General features: G+C 44.1%; 1 protein-coding gene across 7 annotated transcripts; it reads right to left on the reverse strand.

The window, feature by feature from the left end:
• Positions 1–294: 294 nt before the first annotated feature.
• Positions 295–20,553, reverse strand: CD9 (CD9 molecule). 7 transcript variants are annotated; one of them, XM_074901823.1, is made up of 10 exons: positions 20,354–20,552; positions 16,862–16,876; positions 15,578–15,598; positions 9,113–9,215; positions 6,185–6,282; positions 4,904–4,978; positions 3,875–3,971; positions 3,198–3,283; positions 1,320–1,403; positions 295–638 (listed from the first exon to the last, which is right to left on the reverse strand). In XM_074901823.1, the coding sequence occupies exons 1-10, from the start codon at positions 20,450–20,452 to the stop codon at positions 573–575; spliced, it is 744 nt and encodes a 247-aa protein (XP_074757924.1). In that variant the 5' UTR covers positions 20,453–20,552; the 3' UTR covers positions 295–572. The 7 variants fall into 7 exon arrangements, with proteins under 7 accessions (XP_074757924.1, XP_074757929.1, XP_074757926.1 ...); XM_074901828.1 differs by lacking the exons at positions 15,578–15,598; positions 16,862–16,876 and having other exon boundaries at positions 9,113–9,161; positions 20,387–20,553; XM_074901825.1 differs by lacking the exons at positions 15,578–15,598; positions 16,862–16,876 and having other exon boundaries at positions 6,185–6,279; positions 20,387–20,550.
• Positions 20,554–27,235: the final 6,682 nt, after the last annotated feature.

The raw sequence follows: 27,235 nt of genomic DNA on the forward strand, positions 1-27,235 counted from the left end.
ATCCTCGGCCACCCTGGATGAAGATGACAGGAAAAGCGTTACAGCAGTATTTTAGGAATATAATCAAGAACTGCTTTTGTTCACACACACCAAGGAAAGAAGAAGTGACACCACCTCCCCTAACATACTCCTTGGAATTCCCTTCAAACATGGCATTGCCAGAGGAGTTATTTCCTGCTTTATACTAAAGCCCTAGTGCTTTAACACTTCACACATTCTGCAAGTTCAACTCCGTGTTGTGCATCAAGCAGCATGATTAATAAGCATAGTAAAATCTCCTCTCCCCCACAAACATACAATACATCTTACTCTTTATTAAGTATCAAATTGTCTCCAACATAAATTACATCCAAATTATGTAAGTTTCAAGAAAGTCAGATATTTTATGTACAATATTTGTCTCGCGTCAGATATACCTTTATAATTTTAACCTATAACAAAAAGCAAACCTACATCAGTACCAAATAAAGCATTAAAAAGGTAACAAATATATAACTTTTTAGAAATGCTTTCAGAACGCTAAAGTTAATGACAAAGATTTTTATAGTGCAGCAGTCTTGGGTTTTTAGCTCTCAGACCATTTCTCTGTTTCTGCGGATAGCACAGCAGAGAACCATACTGAATATCATGCCGAAAATCTGTAAAGAAAGCAAATGCATTAGAAACTGGGGCACGAAAGCACATTCTTCTATCAACACAGGGACAAGCATAGCTGCTCCTCCCAGCCCAGAGGCTGTATTGACACTTTACTCTGCAGGTTGTGCCCCTGCCCCTCCCTGACCCCCTGCAGATTTCAGTCCATTCTCATAAATCCCCTTCACCCTCAATACTTCAAAACAGATCAGCTATAAACCCCTGCCATAGCTCCTAAGAAATCGTTGATCATTCCAGCATATTTTGCATCCATGTCATCCTTCAGAGAAGTTAAAAAAAGCACAAGTGTTCTTACTAGCACTGTTACTTCAGTCTCTAGCAGAGTCTTTAACTGTTAGAAAGGAAACAAAAGCAAGGATCCCCAAGAGATACTAAGTGGGCAGGCACCAATGCATCTTCTCTCTATGTACACACATGCACTGCCAATGCAACTTCATCCCTGCTAAAGCTCCAAGGAGGCAGATCCTAATCCAAAGCAGGAGCAGGGAGGTCCAAGGCACCACCCTCTGCTCTGCCTCGGGGGCCCTGCAGCACACACCCTGCTCCTGGTAGTAGCTGTTATTAGTGGAATGGCCTTCTAGAGTGCCATGCCAGGCACTGGTCAGACTGCTGCTCTAAGTGTCCTTTGGCCATACAGGTACCCTCTAAATAATCTGGAAACTCACCATTATTACAGCAATGCCGAGGCCCACTGCTCCAATCACATTCAGTTTTGAATTGAAGACATCATCAATGGCAGCTGGGCATGACTGAAAAGAAACAGACTGCTCATTAGTGTTTCGTACATACGAAAGGTTTGTTTGCTTCCTGGTTTGAGATCAAGTCTGCTGATTGACACTACACCTTTGACCAAGTTTACTTGTGCTAGAGATGAAGACTCATCTTTCGAAAGCTGCTTTGAACTGGCACTTATTTTCACATCTTTAAAGAGAGCCCGGGACATTCCAACACAAAAGGTGGCAGAGAAGTTTAAATCTACTCTTCGAGTATCTAAATCTCCTAACTGCACCTTGGTTACAGCCAGATTCCCTTCTCAACACCTGTAGGTAGCTCAGGACTAACAGCAGTCATACCAGGCTTGTTACTAACGGCTGTCAGCATTTAAGCCACTGTATTGCTCAGCCCCTCTTAAAATCGATTTGAAGCCACTCTTGATATTTCAAATTGCAATTTTGCAGACACTTTATGAACACACGGTGCCTGGGAATAGCAGGATTTCTTGAGCTGCACACATACATGGTAGGCTACAGGTAGAAGCATAGAGGTACCAGTTTGAAGCTCCCAGGACAAAGAATTACCATTGCAACTAAACAAAAGTTTAAATACAGTCCTTTCCCCAAAGACACATGGTAGACAAGAAAAAGAACAAGAACGTTTATTAATCTTTAAGAGCCTGACAGAGGTCAAAGTCTCATCCTAACTCCTGTCCTACTTATTCCAGCAGCAGACTACAGTGAGCTGCTAAAAACTTCTTCCTTCAGTTGTTCCTTATCCAGTTCAGAAAGACTGACTCAAGGATTAAAGGGATATCCAAACATGAATTAATCACTAAAATCAGAATATCAATACAGCACTGCTTCTTAGAGGCACACAGATCTGACCATTATATCCCATTAATCTTGCAGTCCATCTACTGTTTTTTCTAGAGTTAGGACCAGGCCATAAACACATCACAAGTCAACAGATGACCTTAGAACACTTAGAATAAAAATAAACAATAAAACCTACATACTGTCTCAGCTACTCCCCTATAACTCCTAGCAGATTGTATGGAGAGGACTAAAGATACAAGCTGAAATGTCTCATGTGGTCAGATATGTGGGGGCACATAATCATCTGTAATGAAAGGAAGAGCACAGGTAATGTGAAAAAAAAAATCAAGTTGTTAATTGAATACCTGCACCTTAAAAATGTTATTTTCTATGGGAAGATTTATACAGGCTGTCTTGGAGTATGAAGCAAGAACACAAGACAGTTGTAAGAAAAAGAGGCAACAGGGTAGTTCAGAACTATCCAAGATGCCTCTCCTGTACCTGTGGCACAGAGGTACTTCTGCAGCAGTATTTCAGCAGGGGAATGTGACTCAGAACTGGCTTCAGTGACACACTCACCTGAACAGGCCACCATGCATCACCCTCCTCTTCTTTTCCTCACTCAAATTTCAGACACACTCCCACCCCACGCTCTGCTCCTCCTCACCAAGAGGTGAGGCAACAGCTCCCGTGCAGCACCGAGAAGGTGCTCTGGTGATCAGAGCAGCCAGGAGAACAGAGAATTTTTTTTTTTTTTAGGTGAAGCTTGGGCCTTATGCTGTCCATCAAGCCAGCGAGTCTAGTGACACAGCCTGCACATTTCCTGCTGACCCCGCCTGTTCTTTCCACAGTAACAGTACGTTGATTTTCCACAACCAGACTGATTATAGAGATAGGTTGCTAAGGAAGCATGACGTGGGAATTTCCCATGGACTGGAAGGGTTTATTCAGAAACGTCTTTCTTGTTCTATGCATTGGGCAGAGCTGTCAATGAATTAAGTCATGCTTTACCATTACAGTAAGCGACTCGAGCACGGCCTTCTTTGGACAGGTGTCCATGAATTGCTGCTCAAGGAATCCCGTAAGACCACAGCAGTCTAGCTACAAAGAAAACAAGAAAAAAAAAAGAGAACCAGGTTAAATAATCCTTATTTTCACTCTGTATTTGGTAAAAAGAAGAAAGAGATGACATCAGGTTTTATTACAGACATTACGCAAGTTTGCTTAGAAGTCCTGCCAAGGCAACTGCTATAAACTTAGTTTTTAAGAAGCCTTTATTGTATTAAAGGACAAGATTCTGACAGGAAGAGCTAGATCTCATCAAGTAGACACACATTCATTTTGGTGACAGCTTGTACTCCTTAGAGACAAGGATGAACTCCTCACAGACATGCAGGTGTGCATAGCACGGTGCCTCTAGATCAATACCACAGATCTAGTGTCCCAGCTTGCTTCTGAGTTTGTTTAGGAAAACAAGAGCTCGTTCTATGCATTTCAGAGGTTCAGACAGACAAAAAGGCATGCTGAATACACCGATACTATACAAAAAGATCTTCTCTGCAATGCGTTACTAACACTCCTTTGGTTTCTTCTAGTTAGTCAGGTACTACACTCGTACAGGGGACTGGATGACATGGAGAACAGCGTCAACAAGCTGCATTCCTGTCTAGTTAAGTATAACCAAGTACTTACAGCTAACTGAAATGCTTTCAGGGTCTCTTTGGCTGGTGCTTGAGATCTCTTTTCATAGGTTTCCTTGTAGAAGTCCTTTAACTCTTCAATAACCTACAGGACAGCAAAGAGTTGTGCTGTATTATTGTCTTACCTTATCGATTATGGAAAACTTGAGTCAGTCATTAAAAATTCTGCAACCTGCAATACCCATCATTTTGACATGTAGAAATAGAGGGTGGACAGCTTTTCTCATGCTGAACAGGTGAGCCTAGCTGGTACACTCACCTTAAAAGACACACCTAAACAGATAAGATTGTTTCCCTTCCAAAGCTCTGAGCTTCTAGGTGGAGTGAGAGAACCAAGTCTTTGCCCACTGGTTACACAAAAATATTCCCTACTCCTTTCTGTACCCCAGAAGTTGCTATATTTCCCTGTTGTATAATACAAGCAGAAAAGCAACCCTGATCACAAAGCATCTTATTTTTAAACAAGACAAAATCTTGTCTGCTTGTGAGGGGACAGCTCAGATAAGTCACATTTTAGATGCAGAAACATTCAGCCCATATCCAAAGGTGGTAAAGCTTCACTGATGGCCTGCTTTCCTTCACAGCTCAGCCAGGTACTGCCTGGAGTGCATCTCTAGCATGCAACAGCATCTTAGATTCTGTCTTCTCTGCTACAGTCTAATTTTTAAATATTAGTTTACTTTCTTGTATTATTCTGCTAGAATGCATCATCTTCCTCTCCCCCAAATTCCTCGGGTAATCAGGATTTGACTAGTACTGATATAGATTTCAGCAGACTGCTGGTTTTCTGTTGGCACAGTCATAGAATCACAAAATGGTTTGGGTCAGAAGGTTTGCACCTTTAAAGATCATTTAGTCCAGGCCTCCTGCCATGGGCAGGGACACCTTCCACCAGACCAGGTTGCTCAAAGCCCCGTCCAACCTGGCCTTGGACACTTCCAATGATGGGGCACCCAACTTCTCCAGGCAACCTGTTCCAGCATCCCACCACTGTGGCAACTTTTAAAAGCAACCTACCTTTTCTTTATTTGCAAATCCCCAGATTGCAGCAGCAATTTCAAGGGCAAAAATCACAAAAAGGAAGAGGAAGAACTAAAAAAAGAAAGACCACATCATTATTAAGACCACAGCACCACAAAACAGCATCACATATATATACTGCAAGCTTGTCTGGTCCCCAGTGTCCAGCCTTGTTGGGACTGTCACTCAACCAGATTCCAGCTGGAGATCTGAAACACTGGTAAGACTAGGAAAGAGGACACACTGCACTGGGTCAGCACTTCTCAGGAGCGTCAGAAAGCCCAGCAGTGTTTTCCAAGCAGAAGTCCTCCTTTTTGATCAGTTAATTAAAACCAATCATCTGTTAACTCAGTCTTTGAAGTTGCCCAGGTCACTCAGACACATCACAGCAGCTGACACCAATTCTTTTCTCTGGTTTGTCACTCCTATTGCTTTAGGAGTTATTACTTAATACCTAGCTTGCCACCAGCTCCCAGAACACTAAGGGTCACTTTGTTGTGCATCCCATAAAACAGAAATACAAGTGTCATCTCTGTGTTCAACTACCAGGTCCAAAACACCACTACCATTCAAAAGCACTTTAAAGAAAGATGATCAGAATTACAAAGGGCTAGAGGTATCATTTTGCAAGAAATACGAAATTAACTTCTTCCATGACACAGAAGGGGAATTGTTCTGCCATCAGCTATAGTAGTAGTCTTTCATTAACTAAGTATTCTGGTTATTTGGATAAGCAGTTCCACAACTGTACAGATGTGCATGAACCCGGCAAGCTCTACTGACCCCTCCAGTCTGAAAACAATGAGGTTGCTCTCCAGTAATTGACTGGCAGAGCAGTTATCAACTAGCAGAGCTCATCCTGTGATTATGAACAGTAGAGGTTTGTTGTTTCAAGGATCAAATACCACAGATCTAGTCTCAAAAATTTAAGACTGCACAGCCTTCAGAGTTCAGGACAAACTGTTTAATAAACAGCATTCCTCTTATGAACATTTTAGTTCTGGATTCACACATACTCCTTAGTCTTGATACTTTAATGTCTGAATATGTCCCTAACTCCTGAAGTCATTCTGTATTCAAATACAACGTGGACATATGGATTTAGGGCTAGAAATGGAAATTAAATATATAACATATCAGCATTATGTAGGGGACCATGAGTTTAAACGTTGTGGAGCTAAAATAATCAGCATCTGCTGCCCTTTAGCTGCACAGTAATATTTTTCCTTCCTTTCTCATTGTGCTGCGAAAAGTTTAAATGCTTCTCTGAACACTTACCAAGCCAAGCATACACTGAGATTCCTGCAACGCACCACAGCATCCTAAGAAACCAACCAGCATCATAAGTGCACCAGCTCCAATAAGGATGTAAACTCCTAGGGAGGAGAAAAACAAACATGTGTACAGACTAGTCCAGATCTCAGCAGCAAGGTATAAAATTAGTTGTTCCACAAAGAGTATTTGTAGCTTTTGCCAAGGTTTAAGTTTCTTTACGGAGGCATTGCGAGCAAGAGAAGGGCCACGCTTAATTTTCAAAGCAAACTCATCTCAGAACTTGTGGGGAAACGTACTGATAAATAAAAAGTTCAACTTCTAACAATTAATGCGTACCATTAGTGCAGCTTCACAAGTTTTCAAAAACTGGAAAGAGAAAGCCACCCAGGACAAACTAAGACGGATTCTAAATCTGGCTCAGAGCCAGAGTTATCAACTTATCAGATGAAGAGTGTGTTGCAGTTAGAGACATCTGGAACTAGTGATTTACCAGCATCTGAGAATTCCTGAAGTGTGTTACCTCTAGAAGAATGGGTATTAAAAGCCATCATAATCATTTGTTATAATGTTTAAATGCTTTCCTACCTTGCTTTTCCATCAGGAAACACTGAATTATTCCACTAGTCCCGGTGGTGCAAGTTTACACTTTAGCTGCCTGACAGTCTCTCTAGCTACAAGAGCCTCAGAAGCATCTGCTTTTGCAAAAGCAGAAAATGCCTCAAACCCTACCAAGTGGCTGAGCCTGTAGACCGTTCTCCCCAGAAATCAGGTAGTGAGTGTGTTGGAGCAGAAAGATCAAATATTTCTGGGCTAAAAGACTCCAATCCTTTCCTCCTAAGCTTGGAAACTGCCAGTTTAAGCATCGCAGCTGCTAGCTGGTGAGAGCAGGAAGATGTAGCCAGCAAAACAACTCCCAAAGGATGGCGAAGAAGTACTGGGGTGGTGAAACATGAGACAAAGAATCAGCACAAAGCATGTAGAATTAGTATGACGTTTCTATCAATATAGACAAAAAACACAGTTCTGGCCTTCAGAGACCCAATCAATACTATTTAAAGAAAGCCATACGTAAGCATTTGTAAATGATATTTTCTAGATGCAAACTGATAAGATTAGCTGCCAAAACAAAATATGCTTATTCAAGTAGAAGCGATTAAGCCTGACATTTCTTATCAGCAGGAAATTCTGGCACCAATTTTTTTTACCTCATCTTAAACTTTTTCCCATTTTGAAAAAAAGAATCCATCAGAACATCTTATTTCAGTTTATTTTCAGCAGTGTAGAAAGTTTTTGAAGTAATCTGCTTTGTTACTAGGTGCAAATTGACAGATTCTTTCAAATTCCTATTAGAAACTGCAGTCAGTAGCTACTCCCAGAAAAATATGTTAAACCAGGTAATTTCTACTGAACTTTTTAAAACTCAGCTTAACCTACAGAGGTTTCAAGTAGGTTTCACTGGCTGCATCCAGCCAGTAGGTTAAGTATCACATCATAAAACTTTTATGTTTTAGGAGGTGAAATAAGTGTTTTAGACTACCCAAAGTAAGACTTGTTAAATATTCAGCTCAATGGCAAAGTGTAGATTTCTGTTCCTTTTCCAAAGTCCAGTTAAAAGCACCTGGAAATCTTCCTGGCAGCTGCAAAAATCCCCCCCCAGTTTGCTACCACACCAGCATATCAAGGGTAAAACACAAGCTTTCTCACAGATAAACTGCTGCATTCCTGTGGCCTCTTGGTCAAGTTGCACGTTATTCCCAACTACGGTCTCTAACAAGACTAACTCACCATCCCTAGCAGTCCCTGTAGGCACAGGCTATCCTGGTAAGGCTACAAGGTGACTGATACCTCCCAGTCAGCCTTGCACAGTCTTTAGAGACCAGATGGGTGTTGTGACAGGTTGGGTAGCTCGCCACAGGAGCCAGTTTTTTTGGCAAGAGAAAGACCAACCTAACTACACTGTGGATGGCTAACAAATGATACTGTACAGGACATGGCAAATCCAGGGGCTACAGGGAAATATGTAAAAGGATTGTCCAAATTGAAATAAGAAAGCTACATATTTGATTTTGCTTTCTTCCCAATTGTTAGAGGTCTTCAAACACAGCTACTTGAATTCAAAACTCGTTTAAGCACTGACTGGTGACAACCACCAAAGCAGCATGTATTCCTCTGCCCAAGCCTGAAAGTGAGTGTAGAGATCAAAACCTTACAATTAGGATAAAATCCTATTCAAATTAGGAACTCCTACAACATTAGAACAACAAACTAAAAACATGTGTTTGTGCTCCCTAACTGGTAATTTTTGCAAAACAGAATATATCAAGGAATAACTTCTAGCCTAACTAAAGCTACATTGATCTCAGCTGGCTGTAATAGTTGCTCACACAGTCCAAGATATTTGTGCATCCTCTCCATTATGTTCAGTATAAATTAGCATACATGGGGCTGTAAGAGTTAAACAATAATATGTGTGCTCCTTCTGAGAGACAAGGTGATGGAGTTGTGGTTTGGGGGAGCTCAGGTTGGTCTCTTCATAGGAAAAAAAAAGTTATTCATGTCATCTGTGAGTACTCATTTAGCTTAGAGTGAAACTTTGCTGAGTCACTGAGAAGCATCAGGAAGAGACATTCTCAGTGTCTATGAGTAGTCCCCAGGATTACAAGACACATACCAACAGCATGCAAAGAGGAACTGCAGAGAAACAGATGAGGTGATAACCAAAAACCTGCTGGTGTGACACTGCTGCTGCCTGCACAAGAGCTCACAACAGAGGCTGGCCCCCTCCACCACCCAGGGCAAGATGCTCTCTGCCCCACCGAGGCTGTTTAGGGCTGTTTTGTCTTTAGCCTTTGAGGAAAACTAAGGTTTCTAAGCAGTCTGGAAATCAGGGTGCAAAAGTGTGATCTATCAGCCCGAGACTTCCCAGCTTACCCGTGTAAAACGTCGTGTTGTTTGATTCCAGTTCAAAGATGCTTTTGGTCTGCGAATCGAACCGAAGCCATAGTCCAATTGCAAGAACTGCTGTCCCTGCAAGCTGTAAGGACAAGTAAACCTTGTTAAATAACAGCAATTATAAATAAATACTACAAGGATTCAAACACCGATTCACCCTTGAGTTAGCATTAGAAGTAAACACAGGATACAGTTCTTATTTAAAGAACTGGTGATAAAGAACCAGCTTAAAAGGATGGGGATATCAAAACAAGAACAAACTTTATTCCTGACATGAAGCATCTTGTTGACAGACGTGTTTACATATTAAACTACAATGCCACACAAGAACAGTGCCATTATTGTTCTTTACTTAAAATACCCAAGGTTTACCGAAGTGCCAAGTTTCAGTATTTCCACTGCCCCCTCCACCCTTTGTTTTATTCTGGGTGACTGCAATGACAGTTCATGGCTTTCAGCTTAAATCTTCACGCTGAAAGACAAGGGTATCACAAGAAAAAGCACCTTGTAAGGCCAGGTAAAAATTTTAACTTATTAAACAGGCTGGTAAGGGTTCCATGTACCACAGCATAGAGTTTAGAAAGAGAGCTCTCTTACAAAACAGAATAAACCCAATCCAATAAGTTACCGCACTGGCAGGAAGAGGAAAATACAGGCTGCTGAAATAGCAACACTGCTGTGCGCTGACTTGGAACAACGCAATCAAATTTTGGATAATATTTAGTTTTATTTGATTATCATCTCTGCCTGTCAGCCTCCAGGTTCCTCTTAATATCGGTGCCTGCGTTTGTGGCAATTCGTTGTGCGTATAAATTAGCTTCTGGATGAAACATCTGGCAGAAGGCATCAGAGAAGTGTTACAAGAAAGAGGGAATTGCACTCTGGTAAGGCAAAGGCTAACATTTTGTTTTGAACAGACTGAATCCTCCCTGCTAAAAAGAAAAAAAAACCTGGGGTCATCTTGCACGCAGAAAAGAAAAAGAAACCAGGACGAACTAGAAAGCTAGAGTGTGTGCTTCCCTGCTTTTCCTTCTCTTCTTTTGAAGGCCATTTAACTATTAAAAAAAAGCTCTACAGAAGTGAGATGAGGACAGAAATACCACACATTGCAGCAGACATAAAAAATTTAAACTTAAGAGTGAGCAATGAGCTTAGAAAGTCTGGGGTGAAGTATGCATGAAAAGAAAACCCAAAGCCTTATCTCTGATAAGAAATTCCTTCTAGAAGGAAACAACATTCTTGATTCACCTCCAAGAAACTGGAAAGTTAATTAATGTCAGTTTTTAGTTAGCATACAGAAGGCACTCCCACAGAAAGCACCCGTGGGTATAGTCCTTCCACACCAAGCCCAACAGCCCCAGCCCCACGCTCTCCCCATGGGGAGCCCGAGAGCCCCTTTCCCTGCTGTGGGAGTGTTTGTGTTCAAAGGCAGGCACAGCTTTGCTGCCCATGGCCATCTTCCCTAACCTCCTAGGATAGTTCCTCCAAAAAAAAAAATTTAAAATAATAAGGAAAGCTTTGAGGATTCACACAGGAGAACGAGGACGGCACTAAGCAAGGACTTAAGGGAAGGTGTATCCCTTGTAGCTTCTCAGAGAGCATCCCAAAGGGGCTGAGGTATCAGTGAAGAAAAGCGAGAGGCCAGCCATGCCAGAAAAACCAGCATTTCTTGCATGGCAGACACCCGACTCCCAAGCCTGCCTCAAAGAGGAGCTTGCAGGGTTTTAGCTGGGAAAAAGATGAAGTGATACGCAACACAGAAGGAGCCAAACCCCAAACGAGGTTTCCAGACCTATGCAAGAGGCACTCGGTCCGTGTCAGGGGTGTGTAGGCACAGGCTTACTCACAAAGCATGCAGCAAGAACAGTGCCTGCACATACCTGCCGCTTTCCTTGTTAGGGCTACGCTGACAAAATTTTAAGTCATGCCTAAGAACCTTGGTAGTCCACAGTATGTCACAACAGCGTCGTTACTTCCAGTTTATTGTGGCACAGCAGCACCCCAGGGGAAGGGAGAGGTGCAGGAGTGGGAATGGCTGAGAGAAGGGTGGCTGCTCTACCTGTGCTCACTTCTACAGCATCACTTGAAAAAAAACAAAACCCATCTGCAGTCTCATCTCACTTCAGTTCAAAAGCCAGAAGGGCTTAGTGATGAAAACTCTCACGCACTTCTAGCCTACAGTTAAGTCACCCAGTATTTAATAATTTTCTGTCCAAGACTCCCCTTGCAGGATCGGTCTCCAGCTTTCACAGGCACCCAGTGTGCAGCATTATAAGAAACCTACAGCCCCTGCTTGTTCAGCTAGGAACTCACAAATTGCCAAGCCAGGAGGAGTCTGAGCACACCCACCTATGTCTGTGGTTTGACAGGTCTCAGCATTCGAGTACAGAGCTCGGGGGCAGCACTGCAACTGGAGCGGGGCACAACAACAGACTCTAAAACTAGAGCCCAGAGCTGATCCCCCAGCAGACCTTTAAGGCCAGAGTATTTAAACTGTGAAAAAACTAAGCCATACTACAGCTGTGTAGCTAATGTTACAAGTCCAAGCAAAGCAGAAGGCTCAGTTAATGATCTCCTCAGAAACAAACTGGTTGGTTAACATTAGGGAGAGCTGACATACCTAACATGGCTCCTTTCAAAACAAAACCCCAACAACAAAACATGAAACTTAACCCTTCCCCACCTAGAGTTAAGTCTATGTTTTCTCTCAGGAAAGCAGTCATTCTGTGAAAGTTAATCACAAGAAGGCAAGAGACTTATTATAGGATCACAGAACAGGGATAATACTTAATGCCAGTGAACTGCTCCATGACAGTAAAAAACCCCTGTAGGATTAAATAAAGTGGTAATTCTCTCTGTGGTGGACTAAGAAAAATAACGCAGCTCCTCCTTGCAAGAAAGTGACTTTTTGTTTCGTTTTCTTAAGGAAAACAGACTTGTATTCTCAGTTTGTGCTCTTCCTAACCACAATGACCACTGAACTAAAAAAAGGCAGTTTTAAAGCACAAGGCAAGAGAGTAACTTGAAGCTTCAAGTTTCCATCAAAACAACAAGGGATGAGGGCACCAACACCAGCCTCGGAGGAAGAGGCAAGCACAGCCCCATGGGTACCCACGGCACTTGGCAGCATCTCAGGCCAATCTGGCACACCAGAGGCTGGTACATGCCACCTCTGCTCACCAATGATGTGCCAGTAGGTTCTGGCAGCCAGTGGTTTTAGCAGATGTGCTTTCCCTCCCTGGGAAATGGGTGCAAGCCCCCCCCCCAACCTGGGCTGCACAGAAGCAGATCCCCTGAAGAGCCGGGTGTTGGGTTTTTCACCCAAGTGTTTTCTCAATCTAACAGCCTAACAGACCTGTTTTGTCATAAGAGTTGAGTAATACAGGATATTTCTAAGCAGATCTACCCTGTGCTGAAAAAGAAATTTAACAGAAAACGAACAAAACTGTTTTCCTGAAGCTAGTCACTTTGTACAAAAGCCTACAAAACTGAGAAAAGAGCAGGTTTATTGTGCTTATGAAACATGTAAGTAGTATATTTCTGTAGTAACACATATAGGAAAGGGAATTCAGACAACAGGTTTCTTTACCAATCTGACCAAAATGTGAAGTTAAAGGGGTACTACTCACTCACTGTATTGGAAAAGTTTGTGGCAGTGAGTCTCCAGTAACAGCATGTCTGGCACAAGGATGCTGCTGACATCCCTGCTCAAGCTAACGAGGCTTCCTTATGCTTCCCCTAACCACTACTGAGCATCTTACAAGTCCCAGCTCATTTCTCCTTGACTTGGCTCTGTCCTATGGCTTCAACAGACATATGGTAAGCAAGAATAAAAATACCTGATCATTACTCCTCTAGTCCTATGGAGGCGCTTTTTTTCTTATCACATGCAAACATACCCCCATTACCTCAGAGGCTCTACTCCTGCATGCACCTTTCTGCCTGTTGCAACAGGGGAAAAAAGTTTTTTGGTCTGTCTTCATCTTTTTATAGCCCCACACCTTCTCTAGTGAGCCTCCTGTGCAGGACTTGCCTTCTCCCACCTACCCAGTCCCACATTAACAAGTGCCTTCTCCAAAGCCACTTCCATTGCTCTGGTCTCTCCCTTGCAAACTAGTTGGCTTTGCCACTGAGCATATCTAAGGGTGTGTCCCAGTATTTATGTCTGACAGGCTGTTTTCTTTTAGCCTTCCATGTGACAAGAGATAACCGACAGCAGATCTGTTCCACTGCAGGGGACAGTCCTGATATACTTGAGATGAGGAACAACCCATCTGTCCTGGAGGCAGAAGCCATACAGAACACTCTGCCTTCCTCCCCTCACCACACTTGGCTAACTTCACCATGAACTTGGGAGTACTCTGTGCTGCAGCATGCTATCAAGCCATTTCCACTGCATTTTTTTCCTTTAACACCTGAGGTTTCACAGGCAGAGTCTCCTAGCAGAAGGTTTGCACAGGGAATCATTAGATTTAATGATACTGGTGCAAGCACTTAAAAGCTTGAGCTTTTCAAAATAGAAATTCCAATTTTTGTTAACATATCCCATGATACAGCAATGCATGACACTACTTTGGGAAGCTGGAAAGTTTATTTTACTGCTAGTTTAACTGCTGTTTTGCAAGGACCATTTTGTTCAGTCCCTTCTGACCTCATCATCTTGAGAAGGGACAATCCCCAGGCAAGCACCCCACTTGCTGCAAACATCTTACAGCATCTTACCTTTCCACAGACAGAACTGCCTCTCAAAGGGCTCAAGGTCCAAGTTACCACATCCTTAAAGCTGACAGATAAAACCTGGGGAGAGGGGGAATCCCTCTCAGTAGCCACCAGGTTACTACCAGCCCTTCCTCTACTTCCACAGCACGAGGGAGAGGATAGGGAAGAAATGAGACATTACAAGAACTCCAGATATATGGATGAAAGCCTGTAAAAAAAGCCCCTGTACAGGAAACTCCAGGTTCTACTGTTTTAGCACATTCAGGCCAAGCTTCTAACCAACTTCTATCAAGTTCATGGGACTACCTCCAGCAGAAGATAAGTCACTACGTGGAAATATGAGAGTCAGTCAAAAGTAAATACTACTTTCAGCATTGTCAGCTCAGTATTGCATCTAACAGATTACTGTTATTAATTTTTTTCTTGAAGAAAGGATGTACATCAGGCTCTATATGACTGTTCCTTACATAGGTTTTACCCAGGGTTTGTCAAGAATACGATGAAAAATCCACTATCTTCCCTTCCTCATAAACACGTAAAAACTTTTAGCCAAAAATCTGACTCAGATCTTCCTCTGCCTAAGACAGACAATTAACTGTTTCCTCACTGTGCAAGACACTGGACTAATGAAGGCAGGACCAGATATATAATGTTGCAAAGTACAGAGGCAAAGGAATTGAGAATATTACGAGCAGTAGTAGAACTGTCTGTTTCTGTCCTGTTACTTGCTGGTACTCTATAAATAAAACCCCATAAACAGTAAGTACAGATGAGGCTCAACATCACTCTAAACCCTTAATTACAGGATTAGTGTTATCCACAACAGTACAGGTTTTCAAACTTCGGAAAAAAAAGCTTTCCTAACAGATGTGCAATGAGTGCTAGCAGTTATATAAGAAACTGCAGCTATTTCCAAACTCCTTTGAGAGAAAAAAAAAAAAAAGGAGATCGGTAAGGAAGTATTTTCTTTCTGCTTAAGCTAGTTTCAAGAATGCTGTGGGCTAAGTTAATGTCACAGCATTTATTTCAATAAAATGCTGCTCCAGTACAGTAGGAGCAGCATACAAGATTCCTGAAGCACTGCCAAGACTAGTGCCCATTTCATACAAGTTCCTATTCAGAAGCCAGTCTACTGTATTCACAATTTAAATTGCAAATAGGAGCTAGGACTGCTGGAACTCTAAGTACAAGTAGCTCCACATCAGGTTTCTCAAGGCAACACCCTCCAACTCCATTCCTGACCTCCCAGCACTTACTGGAGTTAAAATACACTGAGCTGAGCCCAAGCAGCATGGATTCACATGCTGCTGTCAGCAACTAAATTGGTTAATTACAGAAAGCAAAAACAACTAATTTCTGTTCCTTTTGTATGCGTGTGCATATATATACACGTACAGCCACACTGCCCATCCTACAAGTCCTCTTCTCCACCTGAGCATGGAAGACCCTTTGCAGAAGTCAGGGCACCAACCTGCTACCAGCTGTCCCTGGGGCAGCCTGAGCAGATATTACAGCTCAGGACAAAGTCACTGGTTATCTTTAAAGTTACAGAATGAAAAGAGCCCTCCAGGCCTAATCCTACTTTAGCAGGCACTCCCACAGACAAATGCATTTGTTTATATAAACACAACACACCCTGAAGTGTGGAGAGCAGGACAAGACAGTTGCCTTGTAAAGAAGCAAGAAAATTATTGCTAAGACTCAACATGAACTCTGACGGTATGCTACAGTACGTCTCTGCCTATACTACATTAAATTATAAATATCAGCAGCAGATGTCTTTGTATTCCACAAAATTCACGAGGGAAAAACCTGGCATTTAAGTTTAAGGACATGAGCCCTTGCTTTTGTTCAGCAGCAGAAAGCCGGCGGGTGAACACGCAGGCACACGCCCCACATGTGTGGCCATGCCAGGCGCTTGCCCGATGTGCACCGAGCTGCTAAGAGGGGCCAGTGGTTTTACTGGGAAAAGACTGTCACCGGGGCCAACAAGCCTGAGCAAACCCCACGAGCTCGGGGAGCTCAGCTAGAGGGGTAGTCACTCATTGCACAACCCAAGGCAGTCAAGCATGTGCTCATACTAAGGTTGCTGAAAAGCAGCTTTGGTAAGACCACTCTACCACTCAGGTTTAAGGCACCTAACGTGAGGTTTCCATTGACTTCTTTCCAAGCCTGGTGGAAAAGAATCTTTGTATTAGTTCTGTACTGGCCTCAACACCTCTCTCTCCCCTGCCCCAAATCAAACCTCAAGCTTCCAAAGACCTGAACGGGTACAGCTTTCACTACAGCCCAGGCCCAAAGATTCCAGGGCCAGCATCCGCGACACCAAGAGAGAAGAGCTGTATGCAAACCCAGCCCTAACAAGAGCAGCACAACAGCAGCAAGGAGCTTGGTGTCTGCAGCAATACTTGAACCAAAAGGAAAAGCCAGCCCTCATTCTCACACCTCCGAGAGGGACTGCACCACCTAACGTACTGATCTATTCAAGTACAGCAGTAAAAACCGTTCCCTACAACTGCAGTGGTTCACCAGACTTCAGAAGCATTTGTAGCAAGCATCCACGAGTCTTTCCTTTGTTTCCAAGCTTAAGAACCCCAATTCACTCACAGTTCCTGACAGCAGAAGCCCTCCTCTTCCTTTCTCAAACATTATCAAGCTCCACCATGTTCCTCCCAAGATAGGCAGAAGACCAGAGCTGCCCACAACACTGCAGGGCACGAGCACACCATGGATTTATGCAGTGGTACCATTTTTCCTCTTCTCTAGGTCCTTCATTTGTGAAGCTGGTTTTCCTCTGTTGTTGCTGAGCTTTTGCAACCCCGTCATAGACCCTTTTCTCCCAAGATTTCATTGCTCTGTGGCAGCAGCTGCCCCTGAACCAACTAGTTGGTAACTCCAGGCTTCTTCCCACTCCTGCCTCCCACAGACATCAGTCAATGCCTACCTCCGGCAGCGTCACTCTGCTTTGCTACGTAGCCTGCTATGTCAGCATGCACCCATCTTCATCACTCCAAATAATGAACACTACTCAAGCACCAAAGCATCACCTCAGATACTTTTCCAGATTAAGGTGGGACCATATTGACCACCACACGGCTTGCTCCTGCATGCCAGCTCTGCTGGTTCTCTCCACCTCATCTCAGCCCTGCCTCTGCTCAGTCAGTGATTTCATCCCTGACAGGATCTTACTCCAGGACTGATTATTTCCCCTAAAAGCTCTGGAATTTCCAGGAGACACTGTACAAGTAAACTAACACCAACTTGCCCTTGTTCTCGCCAGGATTCAGGCTTTGAAAAGCTTCAAGCTAACAGCTTCATTAAGTCGTACTTCTCCTTGCAGTAGCCATTCGCTTCTCCCGTGTCACATCTCCACATGTGCACGAACTTTTTAAAGAATCTCCTCCTCTGCTTATTACGGAGGCATCACGTGTGCCACTCTACACACCGCAGAAAAAAACATAAAACAAAAAACCCAGCCTCAAATTCACCGCATTCCAACCCCCTGGCATTGAGATGGATGGCAAGCAGGTGTTTTTCCCTAATCACAACATATTTATAGTTCTGAAGTAACTGCTGTGTGACCCTGGAAAGCTGTTAATCAGTATTACTGTTGTTTCACCACCTTTTCATCAAAAGGTCAATTCAAGCCCGTGACAGAGTCAAAGACGGGTTGTAGCACAGAACTTCCCCAAGGTCTTCCTCAAGTGCCCCCAGTAAGATAAAAATGCCACAGAACACCACTCCCAACATGCTCTTACACCTGGACGTATTACTGTCTGGAAGGATTCCCTGATCCTTACGTGTCTGAAGAAGGATACATTATCTGGGTTTGCTTTGGCAAGCTATTCCTAAAGCTTTCCTCTGGCTAGCCTTACTATATTTTTTGTATTTGACCCATCACCATTTATGAACTTTTATCTCCTTCCTTTGGACACAGCTTCAACTTTCTGAAAGTTTCCCAATTTTTGTTTTAATAGCCTCCTGTACCAAGCTGTTTCACTCTTTCTGCTTCCCTCTTGCCCTCGCTCAAGCCTCCGTTGGAGGCAAATATGCCACCTAACATGCAGTCGACACACACCTGCAGATTTGCTGCAGACCATTTAAATTCCTCACCTGTCCTTTTGAGGCAACTTGTTTTAAGACGAGAGTACTGTGTAAATTCAATCACAGACTTACACGACCTTTTTGCTTCTCTTGCTCCAGGAGATGCACTAAATTAACTACATCGTTGACACCAGTCCGGAGTAGAACTTGGGCAACAGGACCACACACACGCCACTCAGAAGCAAGCAAAGGCTTGTTCCTCCTCCTGCGGGGGCTTCCCAAGGCCAAAAGCCACTCACTGACTTGTCTTCAATTTTAGCATCAGACTGCACTCAGGCACACTAGTTTTCTCAATTTACTTCCTTCCCTTAATAGACTTTCCATGTCTCTAATGTCATAAGAAACATTAAAGCCTTCTTTCTTATTAGGGTTGTTCCTGCCCTCTAGTGCTGCCTGGCCCAAGACACCTTATTTTTTTTACACTGTTCACTGAGACCTAACAGTCTAAAATAGCCCATTTTTTTTCCCCATAGAGGACATGAGGCTTACTAATACCCTACCTGAAACTCCTCTTGGACAGTTTTGTTAGGGAACAGATACATGCAGTGAGCCCTGAGAGCCAAGTGCTACTCCAGCTGGTCTACCAATACTTCTGTGGCTAACCCAAGCTGCTTGCATTTACTATCTCTTGGTGCTTCCTGCCACTTGTTGGGATACTCAGAGATGAGGCAGCATTCACCTCCCTTAAATTCTTTTTTCTTACACTTTTCCTTCAGTTTTCTTACACCCCAGCTGGTCACCGCTGACCCCTAAGGCCACTCAGAGCTACACTCATGGCTCCTCTGGGTTGCAGCCCTGTGCAGGGCAGCTGTACCAGCCTGTGTGTGATACAGCCCCATCCCCATCACTACTCATCCACTCCTCCATCCTATTTAACAGGTCAAGCCTGCACCTGAGCTTACTGGGCAACCCAAGGTGCAAGTAAAGCTTCTGAGCTTTATTACCACAACACCCCCAAAGCCACAGATGCCTCCTGAGCTAAACAAAAAGATGGTCTCTATCCTCAGCCCTGGGCCCCAGAGCAAAGCAGCAATGCTCATGTTGAGTGTCTTTGAGGCAATGCCTTTGCCACAAGCATTCTTGTGCTATAAAGTAGTTTGTAGGAAGTCCGTAGCTTTTAAAAAAAAAATAAAACCACAAACACCAAACCATGAATATTTCCTCCTGTTTCAACAAGAAGTTTAACATCTCACTAATTCAGAGGTTTCAGCCAGGGCTTTGTTAGGTTTTGCCTTTCTACCAGGTATAAACCTCCAAATATCCCTCCCCTGCTCACCCTCCTGGCAAGTCCCTGGTGGCAATATCTGCTTTTCTGTGCTCTGATAAAGTCGCCCTGCACAGCTTCCCTCAATCACAACCCAATGCCATTTTCTTACTTCGCTGAAACTCGTTTTTAATTGAGAGGCCACAAGTATTTTATCTGCATCATGTCTTCCTCCAGTCACCCCCCCCCTCCCCAACACCGACTCCAGAAGAAGTTTCCTTCCACAGCTCCGACTTAACTTCTCCACATCAGAGGGTGAAAAGGAGCCACACACGCATTTCTCCACTGTAGCCAAAAGAAAATTCATTGGGTTTTGAGCCTCACACTTGACACCTATCCATTCGGGACACTGGCAGCTGTACTGTGTTTCCCGTGTATTTCTCCATAAGGCAAAAAAGACACTAAATTCAGATGTCCAGGGCCCGAGTGCTTGGGAAGCAGCTGTAATCCCTGGGCTTTCCGACACCGCCTGGCAAACAAGAAATAATCACGCCAGAAAACTGCACCGGAGACACAATTTCTACGTCTGCTGGTGGTGCGCTCCTACAGATTAAACTATTTTAGGTTTTCCTTTACGAGATGCTGCCTGGGAGGTGGGAGGCTGAAGCCACAGCTCCACAGCCGGGGCTCCCACTGGGAGGGGTTCACGTACCCCACAACTAACACCAACGTGCGAGGAAGGGGCTCGTCACCCCCCCCGGTACAGCCTTCGCATCGTAAAAAACCCACCGAGAAATACAACCGGCAACAGGGAGTTTCTGGGCAAAGCGTATGAACTGCTGGAAGAAGGGGTAGCTGCCTTCACACCTGGCATCTGTTAGCGCATGTGGGGACACGTTAACAGGGCGAGACACATGCTAAACACGGTCCTACCGAAATAAAATAAGTGAAAAAAAAAATAAAAAAGGAAAAAAAAGTATTGAGCCGGGTGTGAATGTTACTCAGACCGCTCCGGCACAGCGAGTACCGCAACAGGTAACCGCGTCCCTCCCGCCCGCGGCTCCGAGCTCCGCCAGGCGAGAGGTCCCCGCCCGCAGCCACACTCCCCCCAGAGAGTGGGGGAAAAAAAATAAAATACGAAAATCAGCAAAACCAAACAACGAAAAAAAACCCCAAAGCAGCGCTCCCGGCACTCCGCCCCGCCCTCCCCGCCGCGGGCCCCTCACCCAGAAGATGAAGTTGAAGCCGAAGAGCAGGTACTTGATGCACTTGGTGCCTCCTTTGACGGGCATGGCGGCGGCGGGCAGGCGGGTGCGCGGCGGCGGCAGCGGGGACGGCGGCGCGGGGACCCCTCCGCCCGGCGCCTCTCCTTAAATCCGCCCGGAGCCCGCTCCCTGCCCGGCTCCCCCCGCCCCGGCCCTGCCGCGCCCCCTGACCCGCCCACACGGCCCGCCTGACCAATAGCAGGCTCCCTCCACGGCTACTCCCCGCCCATCACCCGCTGTCTCCCCGCCTTCTTCCCCGCCCCTCGGCCCGACCAACCAATAAGCACGCTGCTTTCGCCCTCCCGCCACGCCCCTCACCTGCTGTGTCCCCGCCCCGGGAGCGGCCTCCCCCTCCCCTTGGCCCCGCCGGTCCGTGCGCGGCGTGGGGCGGGAGGGGAGCCGTGGGGGGAGCCGTGGGGGGAGCCGTGGGGGGAGCCGTGGGGGGAGCCGGGGGGTTCCGTGCTTCTCCGGAGGGCGGGAACCACCTCACTGCTGTCACGGGGGAACGTGGAAAAACCCGGGTGGGTGGTGGCCGCGTCCGGGCCGAGGCCTCACCTGCCCCGGCGTAAATTTGGTGTGAGCCCAAAGGCGTCAGTCTGGCCCCAACGGGTGTTCTGCCGGAGCAGGTAAACACGCAGCGCGGTTTAACCGCTTTAACCTTTCAAATCCACCCGGACGATGTTGCAAGCGTGCGATTTTAGAAAAAAATCAGGTGTGGGGGGGAAAGTTTCCACCTGATCCACCGTGCCCTTCCGTCAGCCCAGCTGCGACACAAACCCGCTCAATTTCACTGGAAAATTTCCTTTGGGTTCTGAGGGGATGTTCAGCGCTCAGCCTCGGAGTCTGTTAGCTCCAGGAATGAAAACTGAGGGCTTGAACCTTAATTTAACACAGCGTGACTAGAAATTCAGCAGTTACCGAGAGTCGGAAAAACCCCAAGCAGAACAGAACAGAAAAGACTTGCTAAAATGCAAATAAAATCATGTCGGAGTTATTGTTGCCAAAATAAATGATAAGATAGAGCACATTCCGGAGCTAATAGGGTGGAGGAGATGTTGAATCGGGGAGCTGTTTCCCAGAGCAGGTTGCAAAACGTGAATATATTTCCATTAGAAAACGAGGCAGGACAATAAAGAGCTTGGAGAAATTCAAAAGCGACTGTTGAGTGCACAATTGTAGTCGAACCGTGAGGCCTCTGCACCGCAGGTATGAACGGAAAAGGAGAGTCTGGGGAAGGTTCCGTGGTGTTGCTGTTTGTGGATCGCTCGCGGCTGTGGCCAAGCGTCCAAGTGGCCTCAGGGTCCGAGTGTCTGAAAGGTGAAGAGTGAGGAGCCGCAGCATGTTCAGGGATGCCACTGCAAGTTTGCTGCTGCTCTGGGTTTGGGGTCTCTAGATGGGTTGGCTGTAGATGAGCTTGACTCCAGAGAGGAGGGCGAACGGCGCTTAACTCGAAGCAAACTCAAGAATTTTGGTTTATTTTATATGTCAGTAAAAGGAACGGGAGGGATGGAGGCTGGTGACAACAATATAGATCCAACAAAGCTGAGATCAGTAAGTGCACGTGACTCAACTCTTGTGGTAACGGTAAACTGGGCAAGTGAAAGTCCTGTGTCTCCAGTCTAGAGCTGGGACTGATTTTCAGGATGTTGTTTTTTGTTTTTTTACTCTGACATTAAGAATTTATGCCTGTTCGTTAATATCAGTAATACGTAATTATTGTAATATAACAGTAATATAAGTAATAAAAGTTATATAAGTAATATAACTTCCCAAAGTTAAGGATAAAAGAAAAACTTTGGATACCTTCCTCCTGCCCTTGTATTATTAAGCTTTTTATGCTTACACTGTTAAAGCAACTCCCCTTAAAATTCTGGGCAGTAGCCTTTTGATCAGAGGCAAGAAATGGACCTGTTGGATCAAAACCTCCAGTGAGTTTGTATTTACTTAACGCTAAACTCTCCGCATTCACCCGGTGAATCAAATGATAAAGAAGTGAAACCTGTTTGTGCATTTTTAGTATTTTCAAGAACATGGAGTGAAAATAGTTAGAATTTGTGCTTATGTGGCTTTTTTTTTTTTTTTTCATTCCATATGAAGGGTCCGGAGAGAACACTTGTGTTTTGGTCTTCGAGAGTCTGATGATCTGGTAGATGCATCTCTCTGAGCATTACCTGAACTTCTCTGACTATTGGAACAAGATAGTAATCAACTGTATTTCTGCATAATAGAAATCACTAATGGAAATTTATGACCCTTGTAGAAGTAATTCAGAATGATTTATTATTTTAAAACCTTGTATTTAATTGGGATAATAGGCCAAAATTTTTTGCATGAAATATTTATTATCTGCACTTAAAACTGTACTGGATGGTTGAAGTGTTATTTTGTCTCCCTGCAACAGCGAAGAGCAAACTTGGGATATTGCTGATAAGAAGAAATCTGAGTTTACCAGAAGCCTCTTAAAATTACCTTCCTAATCATCTAGACGCGACGCTGACTTAGTTTTCATATACAGATAAGCTGAAACATTTTTTCCTGTTTTAATGTGAAACTAAATGTCTTGTTTGTGTCAATAGTGAAAAGGAGAAGTGTTTGCTTCTAATTTTCCTGAGGTTTTCCCCTCAGACCGCGCTATCCAAAGGACCTTGATCCTTTGATTCATAAAGCAAGGCAAAGCAGAGAAGGAGTTTCTCTCCTAACTGTATTAAAGGGTGTTGGGAACCACTGGTAAGTATTGCAGAAGTACTGAGGTTCACAGCCTCCTTGACCCGTTTTCCCCACATCTCTACCTTTACAAATATGCGGAAGGACTAGTGTCAACTAGCTGGATGCCTTTAGCCTTCTTTGCATAAACAACTTCAGGTCCTTTAAAACGTTTCTTTCAGCATTCTTGAACAGCCAGGCATAAACGATTTGAACCGCAGAGAGATAAAGTACAAAGCTTTCTCCAGTGAAGGATAGGGATTAACAGAGTTTCTTGAGAAGTGTGGATTAGAGGGGAAAAATAATAACAATTTCCTTCTTTGTAGGGAGACAACATCTTTGGCTGTACAAGCCAGTCACAAAAGAAAAAAAAACCCAAAAGGTTGGTTTGCTTTGGGTTTATTTTCAGTGAATTTTTTTTTTGCTGGGCTGGATGCAGCCGTCCAGTGAGGGGAAGGGCTGTACAACCACATCACTTCTCTGCTGTCAGGGAGTTGAGAGTTTAAGATGACCCAAATGACACCGGCGTAGGTCTGTGGCTTCCTATTTCTTTTTATCCATCCCCAAGTTCATCCGTGAAGTTTCAGGTTAAGTGCTTTACTTCTTCTGGTCCAACCTTTTCAAGCAAATTTTGCAGGTACTTAGGTTTTTTTTGGGGTTTTTTTTTTTTTTTTTGTTTTTTTTTTTTTTTTTAATGCAGCAATAATTTGGTGTGATATAGGGGAGAGAGCTGTAATGGGTAAATGATTCCTGCTGGCTTTCACAACTTGGTGCCACGAGGGAGAGGCTGGTCTTGGAGCTGGAGAGTCAAGATTTTCATTCCATTGCAAAAAATGACTCATAGGATCAGTCATGCTGATAACACTATGTCAAAGGCACTGGCCTTTTTCCACTGCTGGAGGAAAAGTGTTTGGTGTTTGGTATCCATAACAGTAAATTCTGGAAGACCTCATGCTGTGAGTAAATCTGTGCATCCTGGAAGTTCGTCTGCTTTCTGCCACCAGAGAAAGGCTTTGAAGAATCCACAAAGCTCCTTGGGATTTCACTAGAAATTAGGTCTTCCTCTATAACTGCAAGTATAGCTGGAAGTAAAGACCTGAAGCCAGACATCTTCAGTTCTATGGTTTTAATTCACTTTTTTAATCAGGACTTGAAGAAGATTAAAAAATATTTAGGCACATCCTTGCAAATATTTGGCATGAGTCCTTTGTGTGGACGATACATTAGTACTGATAATGTCAGGACAGCAACTGGAAGATCTCAGTGTGAACTTAGGAAGCCTTACAGGATTTTTTCATAATCAGTTTCATAATAATTTTCAAACTCCAGGAAAAAATGCATGGGATAAAAAGCAAAACTATTTTGTTCTCGGTTGTTTAAACTTTTAGCCAAAGTATAAGCACCAGTTCCAAATAATTGAGACTCTCTCTTACTCCTACCAATGATGAAAGCAGGTCATTTCAGGAAGGAAGTGGAACATGTCATAGTTTTACTTAGGGAAAAGAAAACACACCTGCTTTTTTAATTGTCATGGAATACAAAAAATAGTCTTGATGCCCCTTAATTTTTCATAGAAGCAGTTTGACACCATGGAATATGTAGCTTACAGTTTAACTCCCTTTCAAGGGAAATTACTGTTTCAGACCCTCGTGCTGCAGATAGTAGTACTTGTATCTGGCTTCCAAAACGCGAGCAGTCTCGTGTCTGTAGGATGGGAGCCCAGAGCTTTAATAAACAGGAGCCTGTTGGTAGTGACAAATGCTGTGACTATGAAGGGTTGCAAAACGCCTTTTTGGAAATCATGACTGTAAACACATATACAGCCCTAAGTGTGATTCATCTAACTGCTATTTTGGTGTCTGTATGTGTCAGACCTCTTGGTATAGGTGAGGTTATTTTAAGACCAGAGGGCAGAAGTGGGGCCACAGGCTGTGGCTGCTATCGGTGTGTGCAGCTTGGTGGCTTCTTGAGCACAGGAACCCACAATGTGCCTCATCTCCTTTGCTGTAATGTAGCACTGTGGGGTGACCTGGGGCAAGTCTAGATGTCAGCTTAAAAATCAGGCCACTTGAGGGTCATCTAGGACTTTTGTGGAACGAACTGGAAAAAAAAAAATCCTGGTTTTTTGAACACGTGAGAGAGAAATGGCTCAAGGTCTGTGTCTCATAGTCAAGTAAAAAAAGGCCACAGTGTGTTTTCTCATTATTCTGATGGGCAGATGCCAATGTCCACCAAAGGTGTCTGACTCTAAGCCGCATCCCTTGAGTGCAAGTCTGACAAGGCGCAATTTAGAATAAATTAAATTGTTGCTCTAAAGAGAAACGCTTTCCCCGCTTTGAGTGACCGGCACAAACTGGTGATATCTACTCTCTTTCTTGCAATTTTTATTCTGTACTTCACACTAAGCTGTCCCTGCTTTTCATCTGTGTGTCCAGTGGAAGGAATAACTCATACACAAGCAGCTTTTAAAACATCCGGGATTTCTTCCAAGTGCTGCTGCCCCGGGGCTGCTCTCTAGCCCTTTTACGCTGCTGGATTGACAAGCAACTACTTGCATATGTTTAATAGTCTTTCAGTTAAAATGTGAACATTATATATCGGCTACTAGTGTGTATTTCGAACAGAATATCGACAGAATGGATCACAAAGTCTTTACTCAGTGCTGTGCAGCGGCCCCAGCAGCACGGCTACTCAAACTAGTGCTTTACCACGAGCTAACTGTTGCCTGTATTTAATCATCTGTCTGGAGGCTTTTTTCTGCTCCCCCCACACCCCAGCCCCCACTTCAAAATAAAGTGAATAGAATTGTCTAGAACATTTCAGTTGGAAGAGACCGACAGCGATCATCTGGTCCAACTGCCTGACCACTTCAGGGTTGACCAAAACTTAAAGCATGGTATTAAGGGCATGGTCCAATGATTACTAGCTATGGACCCAATTCTGAAAAGATTTCTGGTCTTTATTCTGTTTCCATGAGGAGCTGGTAATCTTTCATGGGTCTCTTTGTGGTAGTCAACATGTTCACTGCGTGTGCTTGGCTTGAGCTGCCCATGTCAGCTACATCTATTCGTTTGACCAAGTTGAGAGGAGAAAGTTCAAGGGGTGTGGATTGAGGCAGTGGCGGTGCTGCGGGGCAGGTGTTTGGTTCACGTTGGGCTCCCAACACTGGGTTTGGGTCTGTTGGTCCCCCCGCTCCCTCTGCTTCTTCCTTTCTTTCCATTCTTCCTCTCGGCCTCTTTCCTAGATGTTGGCATCCAACACCCTGTGGTGCAAATTCACCAGGGCTTCCCCCACGCCCACTCCGTGGGAAGGCTGCCGGGATGCTCTGAGGTAGATGCCAGAGGAAGGTTTCCAAGCGCTTTCCCTAAATTCCCCCGGCAGTCCCAGTGTCCCTCTCACACATGATCCATCTCCTGGAGAGCCACACAGCACCGGTTAGGGAGATACTTGGGCTTTTCTTCTTGGTGCTGCTTGGTGGCTGACTGGGAAATTGCCAAAAAGTTATTTTTAATCTGAGATTCGCGGTTACATTAAAAATTTTACAATTTAAATTTCTGATGCAAAGCAGTCTGAGCACTCTGGCAGAATCTCAATTAACCGTGTTTATAAATCTTTTTGTATGTATAAGTATTGATATTTTTCATACACAACTCAGAACATTAGAGTTATGTGACTGAGCTTTAAAATCCTGGGGGTTTAACTTACATTCAATTTAAGAAAGAAGGAAAAGTAATGTTTAAAATGGAGAAAGGGGGGATATTTCCCCCTGATTTTTCAGTTATGGAGAAGTGTTCCAGGAGATTCTTCCCACTGTCTGCTCAGAAAGAAAAGCAGCTTTCTTTATGCAAGTGACAAGAACAAAAAACTATATCAAAACCCAACAAAAAATCATACATGAGAGTAATAAAAAATATCATGTGGCTTTTATTTGTAGCAGTAGAGGTTTAGTATTAGAAACTTACAATCGACCAAAGGCTCCATAAGCTCCTTTCTCACTGAAAATTAGCATGACTTAATTTCCTACTTTCTGTGACACGATCAAATGATCAAGAACAGGATTTCTTAAATATTTCTGGTTACAGACTCTTAGTATCATCATGACGTTTG

Source organism: Athene noctua, chromosome 3, assembly GCF_965140245.1.
Source record: "Athene noctua chromosome 3, bAthNoc1.hap1.1, whole genome shotgun sequence".
Taxonomy (NCBI): Eukaryota; Metazoa; Chordata; class Aves; order Strigiformes; family Strigidae; genus Athene; species Athene noctua.

Bases quoted from the DNA above. Each gene is read 5' to 3' on its own strand.
- CD9 (XM_074901823.1), bottom strand. From the start codon at position 20,452: ATGCCCGTCAAAGGAGGCACCAAGTGCATCAAGTACCTGCTCTTCGGC. The intron at 9,216-15,577 runs GCATACCGTCAG...TTGTCCTTACAG, and splicing joins ATAGGCAGAGACGTACTGTA to CTTGCAGGGACAGCAGTTCT. The intron at 1,404-3,197 runs GTAAAGCATGAC...GTTTCTTTTCAG, and splicing joins TCGAGTCGCTTACTGTAATG to TCATGCCCAGCTGCCATTGA.